At 44.2% G+C, this 9,575-nt stretch overlaps 1 protein-coding gene across 1 annotated transcript; it reads left to right on the top strand.

The window, feature by feature from the left end:
- The first annotated feature begins 6,069 nt into the window (after positions 1-6,069).
- LOC119190186 (microtubule-associated protein futsch-like) lies at positions 6,070-8,145 on the top strand. The gene has a single exon (XM_037441486.1). It carries the CDS (start codon positions 6,070-6,072, stop codon positions 8,143-8,145), a length of 2,076 nt encoding a protein of 691 aa, XP_037297383.1.
- Positions 8,146-9,575: the final 1,430 nt, after the last annotated feature.

Below are 9,575 nucleotides of genomic sequence, written 5' to 3'. Positions count from 1 at the left end.
TTTTATCGTAAATCAATATATTGGAGTTCATTTTATACTATCAGTTGTTATCTTACAATTATTCTGTGACATAATTTACTTACACCAAGAGCCTTCCCTCCAATATAAAACAGCTGCTAGTTTTTTCACTTATTTCTACGGTTAAAAAAGTCAATAACTGGCAAATTTCCTGCACGCAAACGTGATATGTAGAGCGTTTAAATGTTTGTATTAACAAGCAATTAAGATCAAGTTAGCAAATATAACACCACACTGTACAATGTCAAGCAATTACGATCAACTCAGCAAACATACTGATGCATAAGCGCATACCTTTGTACTGGAAAGGGAAGATAATGGCTAAACTACGGCATCTACAGTTCGCCAAGTTTCTCAGTCACATAATGATAGGTCGATATCGCAATCAAGTACAAATTAGGCTTCATTGTATTCACCAAATGCTGGTGATTATAATGTGCAAGAAAAAGTACAATTTAGGGTAATAGGCAATAGACATATTTTATCTTAACCATCCAAAATGACTCGTGGGTCTACTGATCTACTAGGCGTGAAGACATAGTGTTATCTAAATAATATACTGGAGAAGGTAAGACAACCTGAAGGATGCGGGAATTTATCTCTTTATTATTCACCCACTTTGAAATCAAAACACGAATTCCAAATGGTCTTTTCGACGAAAATACATAGAACTTTAACAATGTCAGTAGAAGTAAGCTGTCAGAGAAAATATACGATGAATATACATATGCGTGTGCAGTCGACAAACATTCATTTATTCGAGAGATCGTTCAGCTCGGCATTGTAATCCTCGGTAATGGTCCGACGGTAATGGCGATTCAGTTTGTCTAAAGGTATTCACTAAGTTTGGACTTCGGAAACTTTCGTTTAACAATTTAATGTAAATATTAGATTATACGAATGTTTAGAATGTGGCAAAAAATACGTCAGGACTCCGTGGCGTTTTATTGTGATGGAATGAGAGACTACCATGTGACTGACGCATTGATCTCTCGATCAATAACAAACATCAAAATTATACGACATCGACTTACAAGTCGGGTCTTTTTGGACACTCTAAGGGAGCTGATGTTGACGATCACCTTTCTAGGTTTTGAATATTCGCTTTTATATGTAGTTATTATAGTTTTTAAAATGTGAAGTTTCTTCTGTGTGAGATTCAGTCTTAAAATAACACCGCGTTAGATTTTTTTGCCTGTACTGTTACTTTTGGACTTCGTTATGACTGAACCAATTTCGATGACATCTTGATAAATGTAACATATTTTTTTTTACATTTTTGAAACATATAAGAAAGTTACGGCAGACGAAGCCGTAAGCAAAAGATGTCATTCAATAATTATCATTACCAATTGTAAGATACAAACAATAATTAAGATTGTTAATAACGCTTGTATTCGCGCAACCTGTTTTTCTAAATGTCGATAAGGCAACAATAGGAGCAGGAAACTAAAACAAGAACAGACTATTGTTCCAAACAAACAATGCCAAGTGAAAAAGCCCCGATTGACAGCTGGAGAAGAATTCACTGGATTTGTATGAAGCAGTGATAGAGATCTTGCACAAATGTACAATTAATTTGTATCGTGGAACTTAGTTTTGTTTTAGCGTATATGCTCTTTCGAGTTATATAAATAAAGTTTGGAATGAAAGTGTGTTCTTGTTACATTTCAATAATATTATGGAACAACATTTGATTGAATCAATCGTTTCAATTTAAGGTTTTGTATACTGTTCGGAATCAAAATACATGCCATTTATTTTGAGGCTTGCCATATATTATGCTAAGAAACAGAACATTGTAAGATCGCCTAGCTTTGCTTCTCTGCCTACTCCTAATGGGATGAGTATACAGGTTTATATTTAAACATACATAAGCTAGTTTACAAGGTGAATAGAACTAAATTCATTAATATATTTTTAAAAAATTCTCAATTTCTCGGTCGCTTGATAAGTAATCATTAGAAAAGTAATCTAGCTGGCACAATGCGTTCAATCTACCCTCTCTTCGACGAACGGAGCAGAGGAATGTCGCTGTCCGTACTCGTAAGACTTTTTATAAAATTTCTAATATCATTTATTAATATGTTACATGTTGTTAAATTTATTAACATATTTTCTGTTCCATACTAAAATACGCTAGGTTTATTTTCTTTTTATCGTTTTACATGACGAGACGAGCTTGCCGTTCGCCTGATATTAAGCGATACGACCGCCCATATATAGTAGAAACACCATCCAACACCTTGAATTACAAAGTATTGTTTCGTATTTTACTGCGCTCGCCATCCTGAGAAATGAGATGTTGAGTAATGTTATGTCCAATAGTTACACTGGCTACAATGTCCTTCAAACCGGAACACAAAAGTGACTTCACACTGTTGCTGGGTAGAAGTAGACATTTCGGTGGACAACCCAGGCGGACTCTCACATATGAGAGACCTACCACCAGTACATTTCAATTGAGAAAACAAAATGTTATCAGTGGCATAAAGTGAAATATTCCGAAGAGGAACCCAACACAACATGTAGGTACTAATATGCATAAATGTGTTCTGCAAATCGTGGTAATGATAATTAGGTTGTACATAAATTCTACATAAAGTGAAGCTGGCATCAAGTTATATGGACCCTTTGCCACTTCTTGTTAATATACCGGCAATAACTGCGTTCTTTTAATATGCTAGTAATGAAATGAGGCTATCATTCGCGGTAAAAATAGCAGAAAATATTGTAATTATTGATGAAATAAAGCGATTTTATGAATAATTTATTTTCTCTAATATAATTTTCGGGACGCAACTAATAATCAATAAATTAGAGACTTAAAGGCGCATTTGTAATGTTTGTAAATGATTTTTTTCGAAGAATATAGTATACAATCAAGTAAAAGAGTATACATGAAGTAGATTTATAGAGGATCTCAACATAGGACATCTTTTAACCGCTATATATGTTGCCCAAAATTTCATACTTAGAAGTTATATAGATTTGCCTTCTAAATCTTTATGAAATATAGTATAAAAAGTAGTTTTTTTTATTACTATAGTTCTAGTCTAAAAATTTTACACAAATCTAATTAACTTTTTAACTACGTAATTTTAGGTAACATATATGACAGTTAATTCGATGCATATTGAGTTCCTCTATCGACCTACACCGACCTGTATGACACCCTGTATAAGAACATTATTCCCACGCTTACGGGAAAATATACAAAATGTCCAATTGAACAACACAACAACATCTAGATGTCATGTGAATGTGACCCAATAATTGGTAAAAAAATGGAAGTTCAGCCAGACGACCACAATAGTCTGCTGCGCCGCAGATCAAATTCTATAATTATGTTATCAAAACTTTTAAATCAAGATTTGGTTGAATAAATTCTCTCAAAAGGATTTTTTATGGAATTGAAAGACAACCAAGCCGTTCATCTGATGGTATACATGCCATCTTGGCTTTTACTGCATTAATCATAGCATATAGATTCCGTAGGATGATAGATATAATTTTCTCAATGAATATTTTTAAAAATGGAATACGTGTGTTGATTAAAAAAATTATACTTATATGTAAACTACAGCCCAATGAGAGAAGCTAAAGTATTGATTAAGAATTTAGATATATAGAATATATTATATACACTTGTATACATAACTAACGTAGATAAATATTTTTACCAAATATATTACAATTGTACTTATTTATATAAGTCGAGATTATTTTCTAGAGAAACAGATATTCCCAATGAATAGATGAAAAATACATACTTCTATACCATTGATTAAGTAATTTTTGATAACAATTTTAATTACATATCGATAGAATGTTATCTCATTGAATCGACGTAAGAACAATAATATTTTATGAAAAGAAACATATTTGGCTCGCTCAACCCAACCGGAAATCGAAGTCAGAACCGTTTCCAAGGTAACTCTTATCTATAAATAACTCCAATGGGATAAGTAGGTACTTGATCCATGATATTTCGGACTAAGAGGCGACTTATTCTGAGCAGGGATTAAAAATATCTTACCGGCATATAATTGTTTCTTTATGTTCCTTTTTAGTAAGCGGTTTATATGAAAGAGACCACAGTCGTCTATGAGCGATGGTCACCACTTGCCTACCATCAGGTGGAGTTTATTCATCTGCCTTCGAAGGTAATAAAAAAGGAAGGTAATTAAAATATTGGTAAGCGCGATATGATGGAAGATTATCATTCGTATATCATTGCGTCTTTTGATTAACAGTTAATAATATTTTTACTTATATTCTTATTCAGGACCGTCTGCAAATCTATAAGGGAGGTCTATGTTCAGCGGTGAACTTTATGTAGCTGATGATGATATCTCTCGTAATCGAGACTCGATCTCATAGTCGACAGCCGAAGTCCTCTACTAGTCTTATTGTTAAAAGGAATGTAAAAATCTTATAAATATCGCTAACATTATAAATTAACATAAATGTGATGGAACGATGTCTGCCCCTAGATAGCGACCACCGTACTAGTAAGCACCCAACCCGCCATACCAGCCTATAATGATTATAGTCTATTCTCATCCTAAAATTATTTCTCACCAATCGAAACTTTATCTGGACCGCTTACCATCGCGTACAGTAGAGTGGCAAAACGAGCCATGCCCGCATAAAAAATAAAGTCTATTACTCATTGACTTGATCATTAAAATTTAAATACATAAAATACTGACTCAACACAAAACCTTAATATCCTATCTAAAAAGGATCCTTCGATTAAAATCCATTTTAATCTAACATTTATACAGCAATCAATTCATTTGGCGAGTCAATCGGGCGAGATATTCAAACTAAGATCAGCGGTGCGCGAAAACGAGATCCGCCTTGTAATAATCCGGGGAAGAGTAGTGTGCGAATTAACGTTTTGTTTCCATTATGGATTGTTTTATTCTCGTAAATTTTCCTATAAAAGAGTTCGTCCGGAATAAAAAAGATGTCATCTTCACCATTTGCTGAATACAGGCTTCCTCTAAAGATTTCCACATCGACGCTTGATAAGAAATCATATCTAAGCGACAATCAGTATTTTTTTGAGCAGAGTGCTTTAGTTTTGATTTTAATGTGAAATTCATAACAATTCAAACTTTAATTTTATATGGATATAGTCATATGTTATTAAACTTGTCCTAGACGTACAAAACCTAGATCAAATGACGCAGAAAAAAATGGCGATTAAATATATTTATATAATTAATTTTCGGTATATTTGTCGCTTAGATATTATTGCCTTTTAAGCGTCGACATAGACTTGATAAATAATGTTTAAAGGATAAAACTTATATCGCGTCCTGGGTTAATTACTTACTTTTGCCTTACGTTCCTTCATTATAAGGAAAGAAAAGAAATTCACACGAGGCTACAACTAGTTTTATTATTAAGGAGCATTTGTAACGATGTTTCGATGTTTGTTCCAATACCGCTCAATAAATTTACATGAAATTTAGCATATGCATAGGCGGGGTGCGATGTCAGGAAACCTCCACGCGGTGCATCCTGGGCAACGGCGCGTCGGTCAAGTTGGGCGACGCACCGGCCAATATCCTGTCAGCAGAGTTGGCTGGCGATCGTAGCCTGTTGCGACGATCGTCGTCTAATTCTAGTTGAGGTGGCCTGCTCTTACGGGTGGCTCCCATCTCTGTTCTGGGGGTGTCGACGGACTTGGTGTGCACTCACCCCGCCCCAAGCAGGCATTAGGGACTTTCTCCCATTGCCGCCGTCGTATATCGTAATCTGGTATGGAGGTCGTGGTTATGTCTCGCGCTTCTGCCGGACCGAGGGTCTTGGCTTAACCGCCCGGACCGCGAGGGAGAAAACCTCTATAAAAAGTCACCCCGAATCTCAAGCGGCGGCGCACCGCGAGGGGATGCATGGCCGATGGGTAGTTCGGTCTTGAGTGCGACCCCCGCCAGAGTACCGGCCGACACTCTGTGCGGGTTACGCTAGGCTTACCCAGGTACAGGGGCTCTGCCTGGGTGGACCGTTATTTCCCCCATACTCGTGGGACTCAAAATGGAACCTAAAAATCAAACAAAACAATCTAATATCCTATTGATGAAGTTGCCTCGTCCTGCTTCAGATTCTGGGGTAGGAGAGGCGGAGGTTATAGGGCGCAAGGCCGACCATATAGATGTTATGCAGGAAAGCGTGAGCTTGAAGCCCACAGTGATGGAGGCCGAATTTGCTCGGCCGCTCGATATACCTATCGACTCAGAGTCGAGCGAGAGTTGCTCGTCAATGCGGAGTAAGAGGTTCTGGAGGAGACACTCTCAGCGCATTGAGAGCAATTGCTCGCTCCTCACCAGCGATACAGACGAGCCAGCGTCCAAAGCGCAGGCGACCGACGGTCGTGGAAGAGGACGTCCGCCCTCAGTAGGCAAATATGTCGGCCTAAAAAAGGCTCAGATGGAGCGCGATAAGTTAAAGCGCGAGGAGACTCGCCAAAAGGCGGAAAAGAAATTGGCAGGAAAGCTCCGTTCCGGCAAATCACCAGCGTCATCCAAGGCTGTTGAGGTGATCGAGAATTTTAAGGGGACCTCACAGAAAGACCACGTGACCGAGCCCACCTTAATTGCCCGCCTTGAAGGTGAGGCGAAGAGATGGCGTGAAAATAGCGCCCGCTTGGAGGCTGCGATGAAGCAGCTGCAAGAGGAGAACGCCACCCTCCGTCGTCGTCTCCAGGAGGTAGAGGCGGCTGCGAGTAAGCATCCAACGGAGGAGATGTTGGAGCGAATGGAGGCTAGAATGCAGGCCAGGCTGGAATCGGTGCTCGCAGGGCCGGCGCAAAGACCATCTCTGGCCCATGAGAGGCGCTCCGCCCCTGTGGACACCTCACTCCCCGTGCAGGATGGATATGTCAACGGAGCACCCGCATCCACTTCGACCAAAGGAAAAGGTAGGGGAAAAGGAAAGGGAGCTATGCAGCCGGTTCGCTCGATCCCTGCAGCCGAGTCTTCAAGTGCGTTAATGCAGTCAATTGCGGGCACCTCCAAATCGCCAAACCTCACGGAGAAAATTCTGGTTGGGAAATCGGCCAACAGCCAAATGTCCCAAAAGGGCAAAAAGAAAGGGGCGGCACCCACTATGCAACTCGCCACAGAGCCGCGCCCGCTACCTCCAGTCCCTGCGTCGACTGAGACGCCGTGGACTGTGGTGGCCAGCAGAAAGTCGAGGAGAGCCAAACAGAATGCGGCATCAGTTGCAAAGTCTTTGCCGCAGCAACTACCGCGCCGAGCTGAACCAAAGCTGCGGTCACCACGTTCCGCGGCAGTGGTGATTTCCCTTACGACGGCGGCTGTCCAAAAGGGCCTAACATACGCTGGGGTCTTAACGAATGCTCAGCGTCAGGTAAGCCTTGACGGGTTAGACATAGATCGACTCAGACCGAAATATGCAGCCACAGGTGCCATGCTGTATGAGGTGCCCGGGGCTGATTCTGAGCGGAAGGCTGATTCCCTCGCCAAGAGGCTGAGGGAATATTTTGGGGGGTCAGAGGACGTCATAGTTTCCCGGCCCACCAAGTGTTCGAAGCTATGTGTTTCAGAGCTTGACCCCGCAGCAACTCCTGAAACAGTAACAGCGGCTCTCTGCAGTGTCGGTGAGTGTGGCCCAGACTCGATTAAAGTAGGTCAAATTCGCCCCGCTAAATCGGGCATGGGCTCCGTATGGGCCAAGGTGCCCACGAAGGCGGCCCTTAGAATTAAGGCGGGCCGCTTGAAAATCGGGTGGACGATAGCCCGTGTGACCGTGCTCGAGACGCGACCGATGCGCTGTTATCGCTGCCTTGAGCACGGTCATGTGCAAAACGTATGTGACGGACCCGTAGACCGCAGCAATCTTTGCTACCGCTGCGGTGAATCGGGACATAAAGCCCGGCAATGCGAAGGTGCGATCAAATGCGCCCTATGTGCCGCAGCTGGTAAGCCCGCCGGGCATCAAATGGGGGGGAAGGCATGTCTTGCCTCTTCCCGGAAAACCCGGCGTCGCCCGCGCAGGAGACCGGCTGCCTCTGAGGCTACGGCCCAGTCGCAGTCAGCGAGCTCACCGCAAGAGGTCGAGATGGAGGTAGCCGAAGTGATTGCCCCATAATGGATCTAAAGTTCCTCCAGGCGAACATCAACCATTGCGCCCGAGCCCAGGATCTCTTGTCCCAAAGCCTGGCGCAGTGGTCGGTGCAAGTGGCCGTGGTCGCCGAGCCGTATTTCGTCCCGCCTCGTGACAATTGGATCGGGGACCTTAACGGTTTGGTGGCCATCATCACCCAGGGTGCCGCTGGCTCCCCTCCCTTTGAAAAGGTAGTGAAGGGACAGGGATGCGTCGCGGCTCTGTTGGGAAACCTTTGGATAGTAGGAGTTTATTTTTCTCCCAACAGACCCCTCGCCGAATTTGAGTCCTTTCTCGTTAGGCTGGGTGCCCTGGTGGAGCAAGGCCAACCTCACCCGGCGATCGTCGCCGGCGACTTCAATGCCAAATCCGTGGTTTGGGGTTCGCGGGCGACCAACGTTCGCGGTGGGGTCCTGGAGGACTGGGCTATCTCTGTCGGTCTGGTCGTCCTGAATAGGGGGTCGGTGGACACGTGTGTGCGATACAATGGCGGGTCTATAGTTGATCTGACGTTCGCGAGTCCCGCCGTCGCACGCCGTGTCCAAGGCTGGAGAGTCCTTGTGGGCGTGGAGACGTTGTCAGACCATCGTTATATCAGGTTCGACGTCTCCGCGTCCGCGAGTGTCCAGCCCGGTAGTCGACCGAGTGCCCCGAATCGGGACGGCCCGCGGTGGGTTCTTCGTCGCCTCGATAAGGAGGCCCTAGTGCTAGCCGCTCTGATCATGTCGTGGCTCCCCGTACCGGACGGACCGGTACGGGTTGAGCAGGAGGCGGAGTGGTTCAGGGTGGCAATGTCAGATGTCTGCGACGCCGCCATGCCCCGGGCTCTCCGTCGCCCACCGCGACGACAGGTGTACTGGTGGTCGGCGGAGTTAGCGCAGTTGCGCGCGTCTTGTGTTGCTGCACGCCGCCGATACGCCAGGCATCGCCGACGCCGGCTTCGTACCGAGAATCACACAGACCAGGAGCGGCAGCTCTACAGCCTCTACAAGGAGGCGAAGAGGGCGCTGCGCGTGGCCGTTCATAGGGCCAAGGTTGCGGCACGGAAGGAGTTTCTGGAGACTCTTGACGGTGACCCATGGGGGCGCCCCTATCGGTTGGTGATGAATAAGCATCGCCCAGCGACGCCCCCGCTGTCTCAGAGTCTCCGGCCAGATCTTCTATCCGAAGTAGTCGCGGCCTTGTTCCCGGCCATGGTGGAGACCACTCCTCCACTGATGGCGCCACCAGATGTGGCGCCATCGTCGGAAATGAGTTCGGCAAGGGATATCCCGGAGGTGTCTCCCGCGGAAATGCGGGTGGCGGTGCTTCGACTGCGGAGTAAAAACACGGCCCCGGGGCTCGACGGTATCCCCGGGAGAGCCTGGGTGCTAGCCCTCGAGTACCTGGGTCCGAGGCTCCGCAGTTTGTTCTCC

Source organism: Manduca sexta, chromosome 22 (assembly GCF_014839805.1).
Source record: "Manduca sexta isolate Smith_Timp_Sample1 chromosome 22, JHU_Msex_v1.0, whole genome shotgun sequence".
Lineage (NCBI taxonomy): Eukaryota > Metazoa > Arthropoda > Insecta > Lepidoptera > Sphingidae > Manduca > Manduca sexta.
The sequence above is the reverse complement of the archived record's forward strand: the minus strand, read 5'-3'. Positions and strand labels throughout refer to the sequence as shown.